General features: G+C 40.4%; 1 protein-coding gene across 1 annotated transcript; it reads left to right on the top strand.

The window, feature by feature from the left end:
• Positions 1–3,395: 3,395 nt before the first annotated feature.
• LOC124289439 lies at positions 3,396–5,156 on the top strand. Its single transcript, XM_046726056.1, has 2 exons — positions 3,396–3,738; positions 5,056–5,156. The coding sequence occupies exons 1-2, from the start codon at positions 3,396–3,398 to the stop codon at positions 5,154–5,156; spliced, it is 444 nt and encodes a 147-aa protein (XP_046582012.1).
• The last annotated feature ends 20,642 nt before the right edge of the window (positions 5,157–25,798 follow it).

Here is a 25,798-nt window from a genome sequence, read left to right as displayed (position 1 = left end):
AACTTCTTAATGCTCAATGAATGTGTTTGTGCAAGGGAGAAAGTCATTTACAGCTATGAATAGGGAAAATTAGTAAAATTTTGGACATGAATTATTGACATTGATACATACAAGTTAATGTTTATCCATATGGAGGTAAATGTGAGGTAACCCAACGGGGTTGTTATTTAAGACTGGTGTCATGCATTGAGTGAGTGAGTAAGTCTAGTTTTACGCCGCTTTTAGCAATATTCCAGTAATATCACGGCGGGGAATACCAGAAATGGGCTTCACATATTGTACCCATGTGGGGAATCGAACCCGGGTTTTCGGCGTGACGAGCGAACGCTTTAACCACTAGGCTATTTATTGCCAACGTTGAGAAAGACCTCCACCAACTAGCACCCGGAGCAAAGGTTGAGTTGCTTTTGCTTTTTCTGTGGTACAAGCATACGTATCGACAGGTTTCTAAAATGCCACTCAAAGAAGAACACCTGGAGTTTTACATTAATACCTTACCTTACACCGTATCTTCTTCACAAAGAATCAATAATTTCAAATCCAAGTCATGACAGTGGTGGGCAATTCCATAGCCAATTACTTTGCAGTTTGACCACCTGAGTGAGTCTAGTTTTACGCCGCCTTTAGCAATATTCCAGCAATATCAAGGCGGGAGACACCAGAAATGGGCTTCACGCATAGAACCATGACCTTCGACGAGCAAACGCTTGAACCTCTGGGCTACCCCCGCCGCCCTGCGTTCCAAGTAGATCAAAGGAAGTGACACATTAGTAGCAGATCACCATTATGGTATGCCAACGTGCATGGTTTTGTATTGACTACTTATGCGTCATAACTCTGGATTCGAACCAACGACTAGTTTTGTTGGGGTTTTTTCGTTAAAAGCCCAAGCGGTGGAGTAGCCTAATGATTAAAGCGTCCGCTCGTCACGCTAAACACCCGGGTTCGATTTCCCACATGGGTACAATGTGTGAAGCCCATTTCTTGTGCCCTCCGACGTGATATTGCTGGAATATTGCTAAAACCGGCGTAAAACCATACTCACTGTTTCGAACTACTGATAACTCGAATGTCGTGTAAACGAGATTTCACTGGAATGACTCACTGGCTCTACAATTTTACTCGATACAGTGAACTTTATATTCACTGTTTAAAGGGGCATGTTCAGTGACCTAATCTGAACCAAAGGATCAACGATTGCGTAATCGATTCAACGATAAGTCAATAACCTATCATTTCTTCAAGGTGGTCTGGCAGGGAAAAAACAGCCGAAAAAATCTATCTGGCGGTGCAGTATTTATGGAGATGTATTTATTTCTGGCGTTAGATTTCCTTTGAGATCGATGCGCATGTGTGTCTTTTTATACAACGAGATTAAGAATTCTGTTTGTGTTCATCGGGATCTTACCAGCACGGTACCAAGACGTCTACTGAAATAGACCAGCACGTGACGTGTGGCGGCAACAGACAACACCTCAGATTTGAATGCCTGTTTTTATTTCAAACACGCTGGCCGTTACACATACCTGATATTTTGGTATTGTGATCTGACAATGTGTGAGGGCACGTTATTGTTTTAATGTTTTCATCCATGATTATGGGTAATGCGTTCACTGGAAAGGTGGCTTATATCGTCGTATTGTACTGTGTCCAAATCATTAATTGTGCATCGACTTGCACTGCAGAGTTGCATACCTTAGGTAATCAGGATCCGCTGATCGTGGGTTCGAGTCCCAGATCAGCTCCGATTATGAGCACTATGGTGTACATGGATTTCCCCAATGTTTGGGGGTTTGTTGTCTTGTTGGTTGGGTGCCACTGAATTCATCAATGTACAGCTATGTGAAGGCGTTCGATGAAGACTCGATCTTGGACCAGAAAAGTGTGATTGACATCGTGAAGATCGATCTAGGCAGTTAGAATTATGCTAAGCAGGAACTTCAAGGGTGGTTCACCAGTGATGGGTTTCAGTAGCGGTCAACGGTTTAGAGCGTTCCACATTCCGTCATTAAGTACCTGACACGTCATGATACAACTGATGCTTTTCAAATCCTTACTCACACATTCACTCACTCTCTCCTTCCCTCACTCACTCACTCAAAGGCGCACTCAGCAATAGTCCAGCTATATGGCGGCCGTCTGTAAATAATCTGGACCAGACTATCCAGTGATTGATACCATAGCATCGATCTACACAATTGGGAACCGATGACATGTGTCAACCAAGTCAGCGAGCCTGACCCTGACTGCCCGGTACTCACTCAAAGGACTTTATCCTAGAGCGCAGGTCACTAATCTGGGGAAATTCAGCAACGCTGGTCACGGAGAGTCCATGGATTGGTGACCGTGTTTGGCAGCTTGACTTCTGAGAGTTTTTAGGACTTCTGTCCTGCTCCACAACGAAGCACCTATGTCGTCACGCCGCAAGCAAGTGAGTTTGTTCAAAACTGCCTCTTCTCACTCAGCAGAAAATGGGTACCCGGTGGTATACAGGCAGATTGGGCTATCGAGGGCAATAATGTCCATCGTGCTGGTTGTATGCGCTTAGAGCATGTCCCAGCACTATATAAATGGTAATTGTTTTATTAAAACACACGTGTACACACACACACACACACGCACACACACGCAGGCACGCTGTGTCCCTGGCACAGTGCTGTGTGACCAACCCTGTTCAATGATAACACACTGGTTTCTCTTTTACTTTCACAACACACCGAATTACGTTTACGCCATCACCATGCCTGTAACCTTGTGTTTAAAGTAGGTTGCTCATGAAAAAAATGTCGTCCGTGCCACACTTACTGTAACCCTCACAGGGAAGTAAGGCGGCCATCACACCCATTCCCATAGGTAATCAAGCCAAAGTTCTCAATGGATTTCCGACGCGTAAGAATTAAGCATGTTAATTATTGGGCTTAGTGAGAAACAAATATCTTTTCCTGTCATTATAAGACAATATATATATTGACGGAACTCTTATAGATCTGCCCAATGTAACTTCTTAATGCTCAATGAATGTGTTTGTGCAAGGGAGAAAGTCATTTACAGCTATGAATAGGGAAAATTAGTAAAATTTTGGACATGAATTATTGACATTGATACATACAAGTTAATGTTTATCCATATGGAGGTAAATGTGAGGTAACCCAACGGGGTTGTTATTTAAGACTGGTGTCATGCATTGAGTGAGTGAGTAAGTCTAGTTTTACGCCGCTTTTAGCAATATTCCAGTAATATCACGGCGGGGAATACCAGAAATGGGCTTCACATATTGTACCCATGTGGGGAATCGAACCCGGGTTTTCGGCGTGACGAGCGAACGCTTTAACCACTAGGCTACCCCGTCCATTGAAAACAACCGTGTCTGTACCTTAACGAAAATGCGTGAGTGAATGAGAGACACCCACAACCACAACCACATCCACACCCGCACCCGCCGTCCCATCCACACCCGCACTAACCTCCGCACCTGTGCCTGTGCCTGCACCTGCACCTGCATCCACACCCACATCCGTACCCTCACCCGAATCCGTACCCGCACCCACATCCGTACCCTCACCCGCATCCGCTCCAACCTCCGCAACCTCAACCGCACCCACATCCGCACCCGCACCCACACCCGCTCCAACCTCCGCAACCTCAACCGCACCCACATCCACACCCGTACCTTCACCCGCATCCGCACTCGCACCCACTTCCACACCAACATCCGCATCCGCATCCACACCCATACATGTACTCCAATGCTTGAACAATACACACGGCTTGTTTTCTCTTTTTAATTAGAAGCCCATTTCTGGTGTCCCCCACTGTGGCATTGCTGGAATGTTGCTAAAAGCGGCGTAAAACAATATTCGCCAGTCAAGTGCATGAAGTGACTAATACGACCATAAACCTGCAATTTACGACTACGTAAAGGTGGCGTAAAACTAAAAAAATCACTCACTCACTCACTCACTCACTCTCTCTCTCTCTCTCTCTCTCTCTCTCTCTCTCTCTCTCTCTCTCTCTCTCTCTCTCTCTCTCTCTCTCTCTCTCTCTCTCTCTCTCTCTCTCTCTCTCTTTCTCTCTCTCACTCACTCACCTTTTAATTCAGACCAGTGATTACAGCCGATCGTTCCCCGCTGGTCTCAGTACATTGTGATTTATGTTTCTTCACATTTTGATGGCACTATATATATATCAGTCCCTGCTGCATGTAGCAGATGTATGATATATACCATCAATAACAGTGTTGAAGTTCTAGGGTAACGATGTATAAATAATGCAAATCCCGCAACACGGGTCGTAACACTTAATAATCTAGCACATTTATAAACCTTTTATGTACGTGGGTAAAGCAATACTGACTGATCTATATGTCTTTTTCAAATATTCATGGTTTATGTAAACAAGATTCGACACATACTGTCATATAGCCAGCTATTAATTTCATATAAATGTTCTGGATAAGACGAGGTGACTATGAAGTTGTTACCGTGAGTCTAATTATGGTAAATATTTTATTAAACCCATATATCGTGGAGGACAAGAAAGATTTAGTAAGAGCATGACTGATTCACACGGAACTGCGATTGTATACTCAATTACAAAAGTTAAGGAACACAGTCTCTTAATATTACATGTATACTATTCATAGCCAATACGACTCTTCTTCAAAAGTTGATTGATCAAGGTTACTGAGAGAGTTTTTTCAAAGTTGACATAGTGATAAATATTTTGTCTGATCCATATTTTGAGTAGTACAAGGGGCGGTATATCCAGGTGTGACTGTATTTCATGTTCCAGTGATTCTTTAGGTGAACAATTGACATGCCTTTGAATGCATTTATGATGGAAGTTGCAGGTGGGTCAAGATACGTTCACCTTTACGCGAACACAGATTAAAATGTAAATATTCATTACTAAAATATTAAAGGGGGGGGGGGGGGAGAGAGAGAGAGGGGAGAGGTCAGGCGATTCTTTCACAGTTAGACTTGATAGGCTGTACATCAGCTCAGGGTCCTCGGCCCTTGTACAAGCATCCTAGACAGTGAATTGGACTTCTCCCAGGGAACGGCTTCCTTGTCGAACTGGCCAAGAACTTTCAGGAGAATATGGAAACTCCCCTACACTGTAACATTCCGCATCACCCACTGTCAGTAGAGATGTGAACTAGGACCAAACCCGGGTATCTATATATATAATCTTTTATTCCTCCATAGTGAAGAGTACAGAAAGAGACAATATTTATGCACTTATTTCAGGATTTCCGTGCGCATTAGAGCCAATACCACGTTTTCTTAATCAGTCAAATGCAAGAGTCACAATGAGTCACTGGAACACAGCTTTGTACATCATGGTGATGTATTTTATGCACAGAGTGGAAAACTCAATCAAGTCCTCTTTGATCAGAGGAAAGTCGGTTGTACACGACAACAAGCACTCTGTAAGTTCATTTGGGTTCATGTTGTGAAGTTTCACGCTGAATTCGATTGGCCCAACATTGATTAGGCCTGTCCACAGTTCGTCCCGAGTTGCATCTGTGTATCCACACACAACTACGGCGTGCGTGAGGGGGTCATCGTACATCATCCCACACCGATGACACAGCCCTGCTTCACATAGGTCTCTCACTGTAGCACAGGCTTTGATGACAAAGTTAGCTTGCCGTCTGAGTGATGCATCAAGCAATGACACCTTCCATGCAGGGTGGACTTCAAGCTGGCGATGTATCCGCTGGAACTTGTGAAGATCAGAGTCATCTGCCAACCGACTGTTCCATTGTGCTACATGATACTCTCTGACTGAAGTCTTCACTATTCTCCTCCACTTCGAACGCCCTAGGAAGGACCCTGATTCTAGGAATTTTTCCAAGTGACAATAGAGTAGGTACTTCTTAAGCACCCTGACTACATCAGGCACATATCCAAACGATGACGATGGGACGTTGTGCAAGTAGCCCATCAACCGGGATATAAACAGTTTGTGAGGTAGATATCTGTGGTCCATATTCAAGAGACCACCCAGGAAACACAACTTCCGCTGGTCTATAACTGCCTCTAGAGGCAACACTCCAAGGAGTCCAAGACAACTATCAGTTCGAGTGGTACGAGGCAAGTCTTGGATTGATTTAATGACGTGTCTGTATGATCTCTCCAGAATTAAGATCTCAACTTTGGAAAGGTTAGTCCACAGTTCCGACCCGTACAGGGCTTTGGGAAGAAACACACGGTTAACAACTGTCAGGCTGATGATTGGGTTTGTAAACCGTGGGTGAAACCCGCAAGCTGTCAGTGATCTCACACCGGACCGCAAGGAAATGGCAGCTAGCGTCACATGCTCTATGCTTGACATGTTTCCTGACAAGACTATCCCAACATGGCGGATTGATTCCTTCCACGGGAGAGGTTGGTCATACAACCTGACTTCAACCTGCTCTAGCTGCTGAGATCTCGGCCGGTATGGAAAAGTGACAATTTCACTCTTGGAGGAGGACAGTACGTATCTCCAGTCGTTGCTGTATTCCTCCGAAATCCTCACCATCGATCTAAGGGCAGAGAGCCTTGATGAAATGAGTGCTACATCATCTGCTTGAGTGGGAGAACACACGCTTAAGTCCATCACGACAGCGCCGAGATTCGACTCAGAGAGTTTCTGGAGTAGGGAGTACCACCTTGTCTGATACCCTGCATCATGGGGATAGGCCTAGAGCACATTGAGTCAAGGAAAACTCGACACATCATTCCCGTGTACATGTCGTCAAGAACAGTCCACAAGGAGCCTTTAACTCCACACTCGAATAACTTGTATTTGAGACCACTGTGCCATACTGTATCAAAGGCCTTTGATGTATCCAGGAACACAACATGGGTATCCTCCTTCCGCTCGTGGTAATGGCGTATCGTCTCTTGCAAGTTGAAGGATGTGTGAAGGGCAGATAACTGAGATTGGTATGCCATTTGTTGTGGGTGGGGGAAGGTATCAGATTGATTTAGTCCGTCCAGTCGAGACAGGAGCACCATCTCAAACACTTTTGACAACACAGGGGAGAGTGATATGCCACGGTAAGAGTTCGGGTCTTTCTTTGATTTATTCCCACCTTTGTACAGAGGCACCAGGATGCTCTCGCGCCAAGCTGTCGGGATATGTCCGGATTCAAGAATGATGTTGTAGAGGGTTGCCAAGTGAAACATCAAGGTTCTGCCACCATACTTTAGGTGCTCGTACACGATCTTGTCAGCACCACCAGCTTTATTGTTCTTCAGCTTGGCACAGCACTCAGCGACTTCCAACTCTGTTCATTACAGAATATATATTTCATATTCACATTCCGATACAAATCGTTCCCTGACGGTTTTGAGTAGACTAATGCCTTGCCTCCGAATATATAAATGTGATAAAAACAAAGAATTGAAAATAAGACCCCTTGAGATAGGATATTAATTCAGGACCTGTGGATGGTCTACGCTTGTTTTATTTCAGGCTTCCTTATCACATCAGGGGCTGGAAGGAACGGTAAAAAATTATATGGTTCAGGGACAGTGAGACAAACGAGGGAAGGGAATGTGACGTCCAGAAATCCTTCTGTTTCACTTTTCAGGCCAGCCGACCTTCACCCGGCAAAGGATAATGGATAGTAGAAGAACAGCGTGGTTGAATTTCTCGATGCAGAAAGCATGTGTGAAGTCCAATTCCGGTGTCGTACCGTGATATTGATGGAATATTGCGAAAAACGGCGTAAAGCCAAACTTACTCACTCTAAAAAAATCAGTGGAATATTATAAAAAAGTGCCTTACTTTATTCACCGATATGGTTGAAATATTGCCGATGTGACGATAATCCCTCGCTCGCTCACTCACTCACTCACATTGTGTTTAATCCCAGGATTGACTCGCTAATCTGTACATCGAGTTGTCACCTTTCAATGACTGATATGTGTTGGACGGAACTGTGTACTCTCCCCTGAACATAGAAATACAGATTTCATACTTACGTTTGTAAAAGCTAATATATTTTATAATCATATTTTATAATCCCATTATTATATGTACATGTGTAAACTGGTGTACCCCCATCATTCCCCCATATGCTTGAAAACGGTATAAGAATCTACACCGAAACGTCGCTATTGTGAAAATAGAGAAGTTGATCATCCAGAAAGTTGTGCCATCTCTATCTCATTAAAATATAATAAACTGGAGATCAGAGACTTTCTTCATTTTCAGAACCTATAGTAATCTAGACTTACCCATTTCAACCCCAACAGATTTGCATGGGCTGTAGCGAACATATTTGTTTCAGGTATGACGGATTTATTGTTGCGCTTTTTGCATTAACCTATCGGTGGCATTGAGGCTACCAATACAATATACAACGGTAAATTACACAAATCGAGATTTGGTTATAAAATGTCTTGTGACCCAAGTCCACCGCTTGACCAGCAGTCAAAGTCCGCTGAAACTCGGTGATATCGGAGCCACCCTGTCTGTACGAGAACACCCTGGGGTCATCACACTGGTGGACAGTACTAATCACAATCGGCACTTCATTACGAAGTTTCCCGGTAATTAACGATGTCATCTGAGGTAATGGGTCTCTGACCCACAACTAAGACTTTTAACCCGAGCTGTGACCTTGTCCCTGGACAGGTCGATCCCAACAAATTGCGTTCGCAATAGTTACTATTCGTTCCCGGGGGACTTCCATATGACACCGTAGTTGACGGAGCCCCGCGAGACCTCGTGCTGCACGTGCTCTTGTCTACAATAACGTCACGAAATCCCCGTGCATGTAACACCCCGGTTCGGATGACAAACGCATATTGACACCTGACATGTTAAGTTATTAGTACTGAGGTACGTTCAATTATTGCAATAATTGAACATGACATGGGCATCAATTGAACCATTTACGTGTGAAGTCATTCAGTGCAGATCGCTGATGCAGTAGGCCGTTATTCGTTTCTTAACTCACTCACTCCTAACAATCGGCGAATATCGACTCCCGGGAAGTTACATATCATGATAAAATATCTATTTATTACGTCATATATAAAATCATGTATCTTAAGATCATTGTTGACTGTAATGCTTTTTATTAAAACTCAAATGTTCATGTTGATTTTAATATTGATCAATGGAGAAGTCCATATGACATCTAAACTAGAACGAGTTGACTTAAATAATATTCTTAAATACTTAAATACTATACGTCATAAATAAAATCATGTATCTCAAGGTCATTGTTGACTGTAATGCTTTTTATTAAAACTCAAATGTTCATGTTGATTTTAATATTGATCAATGGAGAAGTCCATATGATATCTAAACTAGAACGAGTTGACTTAAATAATATTCTTAAATACTTAAATACTATACGTCATAAATAAAATCATGTATCTCAAGGTCATTGTTGACTGTAATGCTTTTTATTAAAACTCAAATGTTCATGTTGATTTTAATATTGATCAATGGAGAAGTCCATATGACTATTTATAATGGATTAAACACTCGCAACTCACTCATGTTTAAACAGGATAGAAACACACTGTGGCATCATAATAAAAATTACATTTTCGTGTATCAAACCTTAACTTCAATTTTCTCTTATCTTATCACGTTTTTAAAATTGTCAGTCAAAAGAAAGTATACACTGTAAACTGGATTTGACCAAAGCGTTCAATATGTTTCAAGACACAATGCTAAACATGGCTTCAACACAGCTTCAACATAGCTGCGTCAACATCGCATATACATGTTCGTTCCATTTTAGCCACGTACAAACATTCGAGTATACCTTTTTTTGCACGTCTGTGTACTTTTTTAACACACATGATGCAGTAGAATTGAGAGTAGAATATGAGACACTGATATATGTGTGTTTCAAATGTATGATTTGTGTGGGGGATATTTCTCATTTTAGACTATATTTTGATTTTTAAATTCAACACTACATAAATCATCTAGCTCTCACATTAACGTAATCCAACGCTACGGCTAAAAGCTCCAATGTTTTCACATAACGCGCATTTCCACTAAAATATCACACCCCATGGAGCGATATCATATAATAATATCTTCATCAGAATGAGTCGTCGTTTATCATGTTACTCAAAGTGACAAAGGCTATAACCGCCATCCATCTTTGATAGCTAATGGAACACTTGAGAGAAATCTACAACCGCCTTCTTGCCCCAAATGTCACAAACGAAACTACTGTTACGTTTCAATTACGGTTTATGTTGAATAAATAATCTCTCCCAATCAAGAAGAGAGCACCCGTCCATCAAAGCTTGTCATATTTCATACCCTTCAGTCCAATACAATCCTTTCTTATACATTGACAACCATATATATTACTTTTCTCCATATAATGTACCTAACGATCCGGTTGGTGGTTAGCATAAGGGATTATACGACCAGAATGAGATGCTCTATTTGAGTCGTGCAATAACGTTATTGTTATCATATTAATTATTTAAAAAGGTGCGTTGTAAACAAAGAACGCCTTGCTCGAAATCGTTCAAAGATACACAATAGCCATTTCACCAACAAATCACTCACTCATCACGATAATCACAGCTCTTATCTCGTGCGCTTTAGTTTCATAGAGACATATGTAATTTATGTCGCTACACTTGGCCATTTCCTTGGGAATATTTTAATATTTAATCACATCATCTTTACAAAGATACGCTCAATTGTTTCCACGGGTCAACGTTGTTAAGAGGAACTATCGCAAGTAATAATGAATATTAGTATATGATAAATTTGTCTCGTTATTTCGTTATATTTGACACGGGTAAGTTTTTATATACAAATTTAATAAGGTATATTGTAGAGACAAACGAAGATTTACTCATAGCCTTTGTGATTATTCATCAGTAGACCAGGGAACTGATTCACTGGAGATAGACGTTGTTGGCTTGTCAATTACGCTGAAATGAGTTATGACGCGAGGGTGAATATGAACGTTTCCGCTAAATGTCAGTCTGTCTGTGTGGACAATATCGTGTCTATTTCACCCGTCGCGGGAACATGCTGATAAGACAAAGATGATTGATGTCAGGCAAACTATAGAAACTGTTCGTAAAAAAATATACCTCTAGAAACTTGCATTTGTAAAAAAATGAAAGAGGAAATAAAAAATGTTACAAAGCTGAAACCTGTCCCCGAAAAAATGTCACTAGAAACCTGCATTTGTCAAAAAAAATGAAAAAGGATAATAAAAAATGTTACAAAGCTGAAACCTGTCCCCGGAAGAATGCCAAAACCTTTTTTTTTTACATTCTTTTAAAATAAACGATCATCGAGTGACATTTCCTTGTTTGTTTCAGTTCAGCTAAGATGAAACATGCGTGTATACATTTTAGCTCAGCAGTCTGGTCATTTGGTAAGTAATGCCGGCACACGTTAAAAAATATCACAATATCTATATATTCTTTTCGCAATGCACATAGTGACTGAATAAGTTGTGTACGGACACAATGAACTGTGGCTGTGGGTCTGGTTCTTGTGGGAGAAAAGTCCGAAGTGACTCAGAACTTACATGTGTATCACTTTGGTGAAAACTACGATTTCGGGTATGGTTTTGACAAACCAAAGATTAACATTGGGCAAAATCTGGGATTCGAACCCACAGCGACATGTAAGACTTTAGATGGTTGAACGCTCACTAACTACCTGAGGGAAGGTGACCTCTATCATAAATTGTAACTATGTAATGTCAATAACGAATTGCTTGCTTTTGAAATTGGTGCTATGACATTTTCTATTTTTAAATAATAATGTAATGAATATATATGTTTTTAAAATAAAACTCATTTGGACTTTGGACTTAAAATGATTATGAATGCAGACTATATCGTCACTATATGGCTGGAATAATACCGATGTGACGTAAAGTCCAACACAACACAACTCAACTCTGTGAATTGGAATTTTTAGGTTTTGTGAGCTGGAGTTTAAATCCGTTTTGAAAAGCATTTCAGTCTCCACGAAGAGCTGTGAAAATCTGTAGTATTCAATGCCAAGTACTATTTACTGAGCCCGGGTACATACCGTGGATATAATCTGGGATTCGAACCCACAAACAGCGGATCCCCCTACGCGACATGAATTCAACAAGCATAGGTTGACATGTCAGGGATTAATGTGAAGTACCTTAGGCGCCATTGATAGACAGACGGTATCTTCCCATAAGACAGGCCTCCCAAAAGACAGACCGCTTAAAACAACACATCTTATGGTTGGTTGCATAAGGCTTAATTAAGCTGTACCCTTGATAATAATGGTATGTGCCCAGATAAAAAAGACAACATTAGGTATTAACTATAGTTTTATCAATTCAAGTAATGAATTATGATTTTTGAAGACATATTGCATCAACATATATGTACATCAACATATATTTGCTAGATCACATTTACTTGTGAATATTATCAAAAACAAGGTACATGTATTATATACATGTACCTATCAAACATATGATATTGGCATACAGGTAGCCATCTAGAAGGGTGATCGGAAAAAAAGGTCACAGGAAAAAATGTCATCAAAAAAAAGTCATTGGAAAAATAACTATTATAAAACACCCCGTTCTCCAGTTATATACTTTGTTTATACTCAGTTTTATAAATACTGTTTCACTTTCATCTTCAGTAATAAAAACATCCTGTTCTCCAGTTATTTACACTTTTATTATACTTGAATGAATGCATTACTTTTATAAGTTAGGTTCAAATGTGCTTCAGAGAAATTTATGTAGTGCTATTGATGATAATATTGTTAATAATATGATTTGTTGAATAAATACATTATCAATACTGATTTTTTTCCCCTACAACCTGGTAGCAATGGGTCAGTAAAAGGATTAGTAATGTTTTGAGGAGGGCACAGGAGATAGGAGTTACTGTAGTCTGTTGTGACTCTGGGTCAGCTCATTAATTAAATAGGGGTGGACAGCGTGACTCGGCGAATTAGTGTACTCATTGAGTCTGTCTTATGGGAGGTCTTTCTTTTGGGAGGTCTTTCTTTTGGGAGGTCTGTCTTATGGGAGGTCTGTCTTATGGGAGGTCTGTCTTTTGGGAGTGAACCAGACAGACGAGTAGATAAAGAGGTGGACATTAATTGAGGGGAAAAGGACATTGCAGAGGTGGAGAAGGGGGAGTGAGTGAATGAATGAGTTCGGTTTTATTAATATTTCACTATGGGACTAGGCTGTACGCCTGACCATCGACCAATATGAATGGAAATGTTTACATTGCTATCATTCGATCCGCATAAAAACGTCATTCAAAACAAGGATTAAATATTGGGACTGTACTGCTGTATCGGACTGGCAGACCTTCACGCACACACGCACGCACAGACACACAAACACACAGGCACACAAACACACACAGGCACACAAACACACATACGCACACACGTCATTGTGGTAAGTTTGGTGAGCCAAAGTATTGACCACTTGACTATCCATAAACTACCGCTTAATCTCTCAATATATATACTACCCATCAAAAGTTTAGACTCACTAGTGTAAATGTAGCCACTTACTTGTCCACTGTTCTAAACTAGCTTTTTGCAAAATATTCCATACTGTTTAAAGGTACTGTTTAGTTATGAACTGGTGTATTGTAAAACATATTCGTAACATTGAAAAGATTATTGTCATGAGTTCAGTAAATGATTAAAATCTGTGAAAATTGGCGAATTGTTAACAAAACTTTACACCAAAACGAATCTGTTCACATGCACGACATTTGCTCATGCCTTTCGCAATTTGAAGCATCATCCTTGTGCAATTCATCTGCATAAGGTTTTCAGTTGGTTCCCCCAAGTTGGTGGAGAAATTCATCTTCGAAGTAACCACATACATATACATAACATATAGTGAGTGCTTTAAGTGAGTCTAAACTTTTGATGGGTAGTATAATTTTGACCAAAATAAATAATTTCATAACTTGAAAAAGAGCCCCAGTGAGATCGGAGTTTCAGAACCTGAGGAAATAGTGCGGTTTTCTTGACTATCGGGAAGACTGGCCTCCACGGGACTCTTCCTGAAGACAGAACAACACCTGGAACCTACCGACTCTATCTCGTCAATCTTCAACAATATATCTGTCTCTCTAAAAGTACAGTATATCTAGTTCCCACCGTGAGCTGATTAACCTCAGCCTTGTTTGAAGACCGACCCGACGTTGACGACCACCATCCGAAATACTGTATAAACACCAACTTGACACCTTCATCTCGACTTAATTACTGTTTCATTCTTTTTGGTCGTTGCCCTCCACCTTTCAAAGAGATAGTGACAGATTGGGTGGTTGTAGAACTGTAATTCCACCCTCTAGACAAAACATGTTCTGGTCAGTTACACACGTGGTGTCCGAGATCGCCAGTTGATGGGGTAAAGATGGGGGGAACGTTCGTTATCTCGACTATCTTGTTACACCTCAAAGAACAAAGTAAACACGGAGGAGGTGAAATCTATTTACACTTGACCTACTGGTATACATGGATATGGTGTCGATTTCCTACATTGAAGATGAAGAAAGGGCCCTTTAGACACAATAACTAAGAATTTACGTGTCCTGGCTAGCCCTACGAATTCATTCTAACACATTGGTCCGTACGGCCCTAAGAAACTACGGACCGTAAGCCCATTCCTAACACATTGGCTACGGTCAAAGTTAAGAATTCTTAGTGCTACGGACTTCGTAAGCCCATTCCTAACACATTGGCTACGGTCAAAGTTAAGAATTCTTAGTGCTACGGACTTTGTAAGCCCATTCCTAACACATTGGCTACGGTCAAAGTTAAGAATTCTTTGTGTTACGAACGTTTCGAGAATAAGGGCCCAGTGTGTTAATTATACACAATCGATTACAATAGTGCCAGCAAGTGAGTAGAATGGTAAACCGATTTTAACAATTCTAACCAGATCAAGACGGTATGGAATGGTAGGAATCATAACGAAACACACCAAACACAGGGCGACTAACGGCATAGCTGACGCGGATGACACATGTCATCGTATCCAAATTGCGTAGATCGATGTTCATGGTCTTAATCACTGGGTTGTCTGGACCAGAGTCGATTATCTTTAGACAACTTAGTTCGAAAATTGCTGAATGTGGTTTTGAACAATCCATCATACAAACAAACAAACTCACAAAACAAGTTAACTGGAACCGTATACGTACTGTGACTGACTGACTGAGTTTGGTTTTACGCCGCTTTTAGCAATATTCCAGCTATATCACGGCGGGGGACACCAGAAATGGGTACCCATGTGGGGAATCGAACTCGGGCCTTCGGCGTAACGAGTGAACGCTTTAACCACTAGGCTACCCCACCGCCCCGTATACGTACTGTGAGTGAGTGAGGATGGTTTTACGCCGTCTTCAGCAATATTCCAGCAACATCACGGCAGGGGATAAATGAAATTGATTTGACACGGGGTGTTCTCTTTTTGCCTGCAGGTTTTGTTTAGGGATTAAAATCAGTGAACCTTAGAATAATGGGGATTAGGGCTAGTCTGTATTAGAAATGCATGCATGCCAGCAAATAAGGAGAAACGGTAAATTTTTTCATATTTTGTTTATTGCATATAACACCCGCAAATACAATAAATACACGAATATGAAACATTTTACAGATACGGTGACATTTTTAATTTTACTGATATTGCATGTAACATCAACAAATACACGATCTTTCTTACAGCATCTCCATTGGACAGTTTGGTTTCTTCTTAATTTCACTTTTGCATACCAAACTCTGGCCACCCCAGGAATTGGAAACAAACTGAACACGTGCCTCATTGTAGAACGACTTGTCGTAAACTAAATTGTTGCTTTAAAACTCCCTCATGTCATATTTGATTACTTTTATGGCTTCACTAATCATTGTGAACTGTGTTCAGTGTGGTCGGTTAGTGAACTTGGCGGTGAGTGAACTCCACTTATTCGAACAGACTATAACTGTGCAAGCACTGGACCATTAATCCTAATCCGCTTATAGCCAATTAAAGTGTAGGCAAAAAGAGAACACACCTTTGACACATTGTAACCCTGTGGGAATCGAACCCGGGTCTTCGAACTGCGAACGCTTAACCACGAGGCTGCCCTACTTTGAGTGATGAGGACGTTGAGTCATCAAGCACCTGATGACATTGACTGCTCAGGTAAATCAAACGATATATTCTTTCTCTAATGTTTTTTATGATGATTTGAGACAATAGTGATTTATCTTTCTTTTCTTCCACATCACATCTGATGTAAATGTCACGTACTGAAATGTCAACGACTTTATTATGTTTTCAGACAACATAACAGTAACGGGTTTTTTGCAATTTTATCGGTATCTTTATAGCATGTTTTTGTTGTTGTAATACTAACCTGCTACAGGTGCACTGGGTCGGCTTTTCAAGTTTTAAAATGTTATCTACTTTTTAGCTGAATACTGTAAGAGACAAAGATTGTCGTTAAACATAAGATGGCTGTGCAGCCACTGTACTGTTTCTAAGAGACAGCCTCCGTGGTGTAGTGGTTAGAGTGTCCGCCCGGAGAGCGGAAGGTCGCGAGTTCGATCCCCGACCGCGTCATACCAAAAGACGTTAAAATAGGGTACTTGTTGGTCCCTGCCTGGCGCTCGGCATTAATGGGTAACAAACAAGGACTGGTCGGCTCAGAGTCAGTATAATGTGTCTGAGTGGGGTATCCATGCTTCACTGCGGCATGGTGTCTCAGTGGGCTAGCACTATAAAACCAGCTTAAGTCTGGGCTAGTACAAGCAGCCGCACATACACACACACACGCATGCACGTCGTCATATGAGCGAAATATTCTCAAGCAAGACGTTAAATCCAATTTCACCTCACCTTACTGTTTGTAAGAAACTGGATTAGGAATTCTGAGCGCAATGAAAATGTGACGTCAGCACGGTGCACGTCAGTGAGTGAGTGTGTGTATTACGTCTTACGTTTTTTCACCTCTCAGGGTCGTTAATGTATAAAACTATTAATTTTCACTTGAATTAAAGCTAAACATTTTCACAGCAAATATAATTCCATGTATTTTATTTCTGTTGCTCAAAGCTCAGTTACCTCTATATATAAAGGTGAGGTGAGCCGGTGAAATGGGGTTTAACGTCGCACTTCAGATTATCTATATAAAGAATAATTTACGTTGTCTGGCGTTATTTTGAACGTTATTTAATATATATTTCGGTTCAATTTAAGGATGATTGTATAATGGAACAGTTGGGAAAACAATATCAATAACTGGGTCACGGGAATAAAGGATCGGATAATAATCATGTGTGTCATACATTTGTCCCCAAACCTGTTCTTTCTTTTCTTTCTTTCTTTTTTCTTTTCTTTTCTTTCCTTTTCTTTCCTTTCTTTTCTTTCTTTCTTTCTTTTTTCTTTCTTTCTCTTTTCTTTTCTTTTTTCTTTCCTTTCTTTCTTTCTTTCTTCTTCTCTTTCTTTCTTTTCTTCTTTTTTCTTTTTCTTTTCTTCTTTCTTTTTCTTTCTTTCTTTTTCTTTTTTCTTTCTTCTTCTTTCTTTCTTTCTTTCTTTCTTTTCTTTTCTTTCTTTCTTTCTTTCTTTCTTTCTTTCTTTCTTTCTTTCTTTCTTTCTTTTTCTTTTCTTCTTTCTTTTTCTTTCTTTCTTTTCTTTTCTTTTTTTCTTTTTTCTTTCTTTCTCTTTCTTTCTCTTTCTTTTCTTTCTTTCTTTCTTTTTTCCTTTCTTTTTCCTTTCTTTCTTTTCTTTCTTTTCTTACGGTGTTTAACCGTTGCCACACACTAGTCTGCACCAAAATGGTGTTCTTATGTCTACGTCCCGGGCCTTCAGGATACGCTGACACACCTTTAACCAGGTCACTTAGACTGACCACCCCACCATTGTTCTTATGACAAACATAGACTACTGGGAACCAATTCGGACCCGGTATTCCTACGGTTAATCATAAACATTGTACACATGGGCCAACACGGTGTTCGACTGTACATGCTATACTGATGCAAAGTGAAGTCCCTTGATACCAGAAACCCGATTTTTGGGGACAGTTAGTTGCTGTTATTAACGTCTTTATATACACAAAGGGCAATGCATCGAAATAAAAAACGCTGTGCAAAAATATTACACAGTTTTAACCTTCCCCAGAAGCAGATTCGATTTGGTGTAAAAGGCTTAAGAGCTGTGAAAGTTATAGAATGTACCCCTGAAACTGACTGACTGAGTTTAGTTTTACGCCGCTTTAAGCAATATTCCGGCAATATCGCGTCGGGGGACGCCAAAAATGGGCTTCACACATTGTACTCATGTGGGGAATTGATCCCGGGTCTTCGGTGTGACGAGCGAACGCTTTAACCACTAGGCTAACCTACCGCCCTGGACCCCTGAAAATCTCCTGAAGCATCCACCATTCTCATTATATGTCAAGAACAGTAATTAAACCCCGACAATGATAATCATTGTATAATCTTGAAACTTGTGAGTCCTGGCGGCACCACGTGGCGTGGAATAGTACGTAGTACGGATTGACAAAATTTCATTGTTTCAAATATTCTAACATTTCAGGAAGAAGTTCATCGTGTTTTTCACAAATGTTCACAAAGTTTTGGTGTCTGTTGTATTGACATCTGCGAATTTGAAGTATTTTCTTCCGTCTAGACAAGGAATTGAAAGACGTCTAGACAGTAGCGGCTTATTACTGTGTCGTCTTTGTCGTCGACCTAGTCTACAGCTCATAACATGTAGTTCATATTGCTCTGCCCGCGAGTGTGCCGATAGCGTTTATGTGTAGACTATATATTGTTTTGATGGGAAAAAATAACTCCATTACATTGAAAAGACCCATAGCATAACATATATTCTCTGCAATGGACATATATTTTACAGTGTCATAATTAAATTCATTAAATATAAAAAACGGAGTCCAAAGACTTTCTTCATTTTCAGAAACTGAAACATATTTTAGGCTTTCATGGGGTGTTTCCATTTCTTTCAGGGCCTGTATGACATATTGGGAGCCCCAGTAAGCAAAGGAATTCACTTTGTGCCCCAGATTCACTTGTCGCTTGCCTCAGCCTGTGCTTGTTCATTAAGAGCTGACCAGAATGAGTGAGTTTTGTTTTACGCCGCTTTTAGCAATATTCCAGCAGTATCACGGCGGGGGACACCAGGGAAGGGCTTCATACATTGTACCATGTGGGGAATCGAACCCGGATCTTCGGCGTGACGAGAGAACGCTCTAACCACTAGGCTACCCCACAGCCCCGAGTTCACCAGAGACCGGATACCATCAGTGTATGGTCTCTTACAAATAATTCCTGGCCACTGGCTAAGATGTTCGTCCAACCAGCCATAGTGGTTTGATAGAAGAATATAACGAGGTTCAGAGACTGTGAGACATACTGTATGTCCCTTCGAGTTATGGAAGAGGTAAAGTAAAGTGTAACCTTCTCATCCCAAAGTCGAGATAATGAAGTTCGAGTTAAGGCACATCCTTTGCAAACATCGATCGAATATGATTTCTAATGTTTTGGTTATTTTGTTATTCATAAATATTTTCCAGCATGTCAAGTTCAAAAATGTAATTGAAATGAAACCCTTGTCCGTAAAATCTCGTTAAATAGTATGACTGTATGAAAAGTTACGGTTTCTTCATATTCCGCTGGGGCGATGGGGTAGCCTAGTGGTTAAAGCGTCCGCTCGTCACGCCGAAGACCCGGGTTAGATTCCCCACATGGGTACAATGTGTGAAGCCCATGTCTGGTGTCCCTCGCCGTGATATTGCTGGATTATTGCTAAAAGCGGCGTAAAACTCACTCACTCACTCATTCTTCCCCAGTCGATATGTTTGTCTTTCACCTGATGTGCCAGACCGCCTACGTGATTAATACCCCCACTGACAAGAAGACTATGCCCTCCCAGCCCGGCCTCTCATTGCCACCGCTACTCCATCACCTACACATTTCACCATCTACCTACTGCATACTAAACTGACACAATGTCTTCCATCATTGCTCTCTGTCTAGTCACAGTTAACTTGTTTACACACTGTCTCGATGACTCTTGCCTATCAGCGCACCATCAGTTCCGGTCTGGCGGCAGCGTGGTCAGACTGGGCGCAGGATATCTATAAGTGCCTAAAAGGCGTCTTGCGGCTGCGCAGGTAACAAAGAAACCTTAGACAGTGGACCTCCAAAACGAGGCGTTGTTTGGTTCTACGATTAAAACATGCAACCGCCCATGCGGTTAATCTCACATATCCAAGTAAGCAGGATCCCAGTCACGATGAGACAACCCCTGTCAGTTAAAATTAGATGCTGGTTTCTGAGCCCCATTTTGTATATCAGAAGATATATATTCGGAAACAATATGTATTTCAAGAAATAAACAGAAGCAGCTTTCATCCCATGTCATTCCGTACATATTTTCAACATGAGAAAATGTCACGACTTACATCAATGGTGAATCACTTCAGGCAAGAAAATGTATTTCAGGACGAGAAATATTGACACAAACGTAAGAAATAAAGATAACATCAGTAAATGCAGATTCCATTTGTTCATGATTGTGCACATTAATTTGGTGGCACGGGAGGTCATGCCATTTTGCCTATTTCTGTAGCAAGGAAGAGTGTATTTTCGGTTTGCTTAACGTAAATGTTGTGACCTCTTGTTATCATGAGTCTACGATCTCAAAACGATAAATTCCACCATGTAATCAAGATCATGATAACTATGTAAGTGAATTAGTCATTTTCCAAACATAATTCCTGTTCGTTTCTAAGAATGGTCAGTATGAGTCTGTAGTTTCTTGTAAAACATCTCTCGATGGTCGTCAAGTCGGGCGGCTTGGATCGCCCACAGGAATATTGATGTGAGACACTGGGCGACATTGAACGCCGTAAGTTATGATAAATGGCGGTTGTAGGCGTTGAATGTGGTTTCAGTTATGGCCTGGGCCCCGTTTCACAAAGCGATAGTATCGCTAAGGTGATCGTAACTCCCACACTTTAACATAGACTTACGACTGTCGTAGCGCTACGATCGCTTAGTGAAACTGGCCCCTGGCCTCTTGCTGTTGGAGCCCTAGGTTGTGTTTGTTCCAAATGGTAGTGTGCTTACAGATCGAGCTGTTTATATATACTTTTCAATTTCATTTACCTTTAAATGAAGAGTTTCCATTATTTAGCTGTATATTTAAGGTTGTCTATACAAGAGTGTCCGGTAATTCTGCGCAGCTGCAATTGCGTACTTCCGTATCGAAGGTAAACATCGTCTGCTACCACATTTACGCTTGAAATCGGGACATTTCTACAAGGGACTGGCTTTTAATCACTAAAGGTAAGTAAATAACAGTAATTGACAAATAAACTGACAGTTTTATGAAAATTCGTTTTCTTCAGACTTTTGAACCTTTTTCTTCATTATTCATAATTGGATTTAATATGAAACACTCTTCCTTACATTGATGAAGTGATTTTTGTAAATAATCTGGCCCTAATACGCTTCCATACTTCGTATCTCCAGCTGGATGTTATGCGCATCAGTTGCTGCGCAGAATTACCGGACAGCAAGCGATGTCCTGAGAACGCCGGTAAGGTCAACCGTATGGCATAATGCAACGTTAGAATCTTATATTTCTAGGTAAATATGATGCATACCAGTATGTTTAGTCACGTAAACCACAAAAAATAAGAGACGTTAGTTGCCGGGTTGCGATCGATGTGCTTAGGTGTGCGGAATTACCGGGCGGCATTGTATATCTACAGGTTCTCCTGAGTCAGCTGTACATTTAGAGCTGAACCCCGATGTGTTAAGCCCATTTCTGGTGTCTCCTGCCGTGATATTGCTGGAATATTGCTAAAAGCGGCGTAAAACTAAACTCAGTCAGTCAGTCAGTCAGCTGAACCCCGATTTGGTCGCATACAGTTTACGGGTTCAAATGATTAAGCTGTCAAAATTATACTTGTCCATTCTACTTAAAAGTTATACTGCTTGCGAGTTATACTGCTTAAGCCAGGCTCCGATTGCGAGTTCGAATTTGTGGGAATGTTCATCCACTTGTCAGCCCAGTACTCAAGCATGTGGGTTTCAGGAACGGGGTAAACATCCACAATCTGGGCCATTTGGGGCTCCCCTTCCTCATCATGTAGAATGTACCAATGCCCTCAAATTGCACGTATTTTTTATTTTTAAATCTTTAGGAAAGCCTTAAGTCTGAAATAAGGCTTTGTTCAAGCTTGTAGGCCACATCAAACATGGTTCAGAAATGCTCTTTGAAACAAACATCAAAGTCATTATGTATTACTAAGCATATTGCACTTAAAGAGAGGTCGAAAAAAATAATTTATAAGTAATAAGAACATGCAAACATTGACATTTCCCTGATAAGAGGTCAACCCAAATTTTCAAGATGGCCGCCGGGTTGTCGGCGGCGCGAACACCGCCCATAATTATGCCTAGATGACTGACAAATGGTGTCGAAACTGCCCACGACTCGTGTATATGTGTGGTCCTGGTAAAAACTGGTAATTGATACGGTAAGGAGTTACCACACACCGAGATGGTCTTGGAACAGAGGATGGGTTTATTTGGCGCATGAGAGGTGGAAATGTTTGGAATTTTCAGTAAAAGAACTGGCACCATCTGAGACTAGAATTATGTTCTGAAATGCACACAAGAATATAAGATGTACATTGTGTATGTCAAAGTCAAAGAGTTGAAAAAACGGGAAATAACGAAAATTGAAAATCTGCTTGTTCCATTATACAAAATTGCGATGTTTCAGAACGGTAATTTAAGGATTTCTGCTAATGTTAAGATCGCGCGATGTCGTTGTTTCCCGAGATCCTGAGGGAAAATCGTGCAATATTAATTCTTATTATATAGGTAGTATTTTTCCTGTACCACGATTGGTCAAAAGACTGTCACATGATTGACTACAAAACACGATATTGACTTGAGTTTTCTGATAAATTACGATATTGACTTGGGTTACTAAAAATAGACAAGGAATCCCGTACGAAGGGGCTTCCCCGCTTTTCAGCCAATCAGATCACTCGGATAGATCGCACAGTGTGTTCATTAAAAGTTTATGTTAAAACCCGTTTTTCTTTCATTATATAATAAAACAGTTATAGACTCTTGTAGAGGTCGATATCGGTTTTTATTGACCTGAGTAAAACAATATCGATAATTGTATAATGACACGGAGAACAACATTTTGATAGTCAAAGATATACGTCTCCGTGTACGACGGCAATGTTAACATCGCAAAACAACTAGTCGCCCGAGTGGATATTAAGTGTTCTACAGACGTATTATACATTTACATGTATATAAAGTTTTGTGGGGGAGAGGTGTAAGTCATTTCCATATTTGACGACAAACACTACACGTCCGATGCAATTCCCTTTCCTGACTTGTATAGCGGAAGAGTTGACTTGCCTGTGCATGTGTTTATGATGCGCGCCACCATAGGGTATGCTCACCTATTCGAAAACACCTAGACTCATGCTTGTTTGATAGAGATTTTTAACTGCTTGTTTATATGAAATTCTATATCTACAATAAGGATCACCTTAGAAGAAGGGGCGGTGAGATAGCCTTGTTCGCTCGTCACACTGAAGATCCGAGTTCGATTCCCCACATGGGTACAATGTGCGAAGCCCATTTCTGGTGTCCCCATTTTGCTGGAATATTGCTAAAATCGGCGTAAAACCAAACTCATTCATAACTTTAGAAGATAGTCCTAATCATTGTGGAAATGGTGCTATTTCAATCAATGAATATGCTTGTGAATATTCCACAAGAACATTGTCCTTAAATATATTTCACTGACGATAAATCTCGATGGCCGTGATTGTACCATGTGAACTCCCTCTGATGCTCTGTTGAAGTTCACATGTGACAACTAAGCACGTGCTCACGAGAGATGACTCCGGAAATAAATCAGATAATTGACAGGTATGAGTTGTCAATATCACCCCTTGAGGCAAAAACATCTTCACTTACGCCACGCGTACGGGAGTTGTATGTTTCGGGAGTAATCAGCGAGCGAAATCTCCTCCTTTTTTATTTCCTAATTATTCAAATAATTAGTAATTATGTAATTAGTTACGTATTTAAGTGCCCTCACAAAGGCTGTTAGGTTGGGTTTCTTCATTTTAAGCAGAAATCGATATCAAGTTCTTGAGGCGATTTTTAACGAGGGTATTAAACTCTAAAAAATACCTGTATTATTGAATTAATGAATCTGCGGTTTGTAATTACCCCCAATGGAATGTTTCGATCCTAAAAGTTCTTTTTTGCGATCTTATTTAAGAAAACCCACCTTGTACATTTGATATTTTTTTATATTTCTCATTACAAAACTGTTTGTCATTTATCGTGCAAACAAAACGAAAAGTACTCCCATCGAGTTTCAAGTTTACCGTTACAATTCAAAAGGTCTCATGATTCATATTAAATCACGTCGTTATCAGGAAAGACCACGTATGTCAATAGCAATAATCCTATGGATACTGTTCCAAGCTATAATCTCTACTGACTAGTGGCTGAAATTCTACCCACAGTTGACTCAATAACGGGAGCAGAATGACCACTTAATGCAATTAACCATCTGGTCGAGGCTGGACTATTGACTGACCATTGATGTTAACGTTTCCCTGGACAATACGCACTCGCCTTACCTGTCCTTACCTGTAATCAAGGTCCGTTATAGATTTCAATCAGAAATGGTCAGTTTGTTTGATGAAGGCATTAAGTGACGGAGATGTTTAAGTAGAACATGCGTGAAGATAAGCAATGTGTTGACAGAAGCTGTTGATAACGATCAACAAGGAAGTTCCATGAATCATTTAGAGATTCACATTATGCCGTTAGTTTCTGCTATCAAGGGACAAATGACGCTGATATATTGTATTGTGTTCCAAACGTTGCACCTATAACAAAGACAACATGTACTTATGTGCCTAGAGCACATCATAATTGTGAATTGATGCGCTTTATAAATATCTGTATTATTATTAACATTATGTGTCTTTCTCCGTTAAAAAGAAGTTGAAATGGACAAATACAAAATTTATTACAAATTTATTATAATACGGATTATTTAATACAAATTATTTTAAATGAAATGAATACTTTTGTATATGATTTCGAAAATAAGAACAAAAATATATTTTAGTAGCAAGACGGTCACACGACCAATTCAATATCCCCTTTATAACCTCATTACACGGTTTAAGGGTTTTGTCGCTTTATATTTACGTCAAAACATGTAGTAATTGACAAACTAGTTTGTTTTCAGAGAGGTTTTCCTGTTAAAAGATTTTACATTTAACAAATTGGTACTGTGAATGTTAACATCAAATATATATGACATAGAGAGACATGACAATGTGTCCGGATTATTCGAAACAGGCTATTTGTTTGAAGTTGGCGTTTGTTGATATTGTCTAATGCTCTCAAAACACCCTGCCAAGCAATGAGCCTTTGATCATGGGCTTAAGACACAGATTCGACCTCATTATTACCTGGGCATCTGAACATCTGTGCACCTGAGCACCATACTCGTGCTTGTCAATAATTGGTACATATCTTGTACTATCTATTTTCAGGCTTACTCTAATGCTGAGCTGTCATGAGGTAATACACTGTTGAAACGGTTAAATACAGCGTTAACCCTGACCCACACGTACTGTCATAATGCCATTTTCAAACGGTTTAATTTTGGTCGCAATAATGAATAATTTGTCTTTCACTACACTCGAAATAACAATTCAAAATAAGG

This window comes from Haliotis rubra, unplaced genomic scaffold (genome assembly GCF_003918875.1).
Source record: "Haliotis rubra isolate DU_JTF1 unplaced genomic scaffold, ASM391887v1 Scf441, whole genome shotgun sequence".
NCBI lineage: Eukaryota > Metazoa > Mollusca > Gastropoda > Lepetellida > Haliotidae > Haliotis > Haliotis rubra.
This window is presented reverse-complemented; position numbering and strand designations above follow the sequence as displayed.

Excerpts from the sequence above, each read along its gene's own strand:
- LOC124289439 (XM_046726056.1), top strand. The coding sequence starts at position 3,396 with ATGAGAGACACCCACAACCACAACCACATCCACACCCGCACCCGCCGT. Across the intron at positions 3,739-5,055 it reads CCGCATCCACACCCATACAT|GGAACGGCTTCCTTGTCGAA; the intron begins GTACTCCAATGC and ends GACTTCTCCCAG.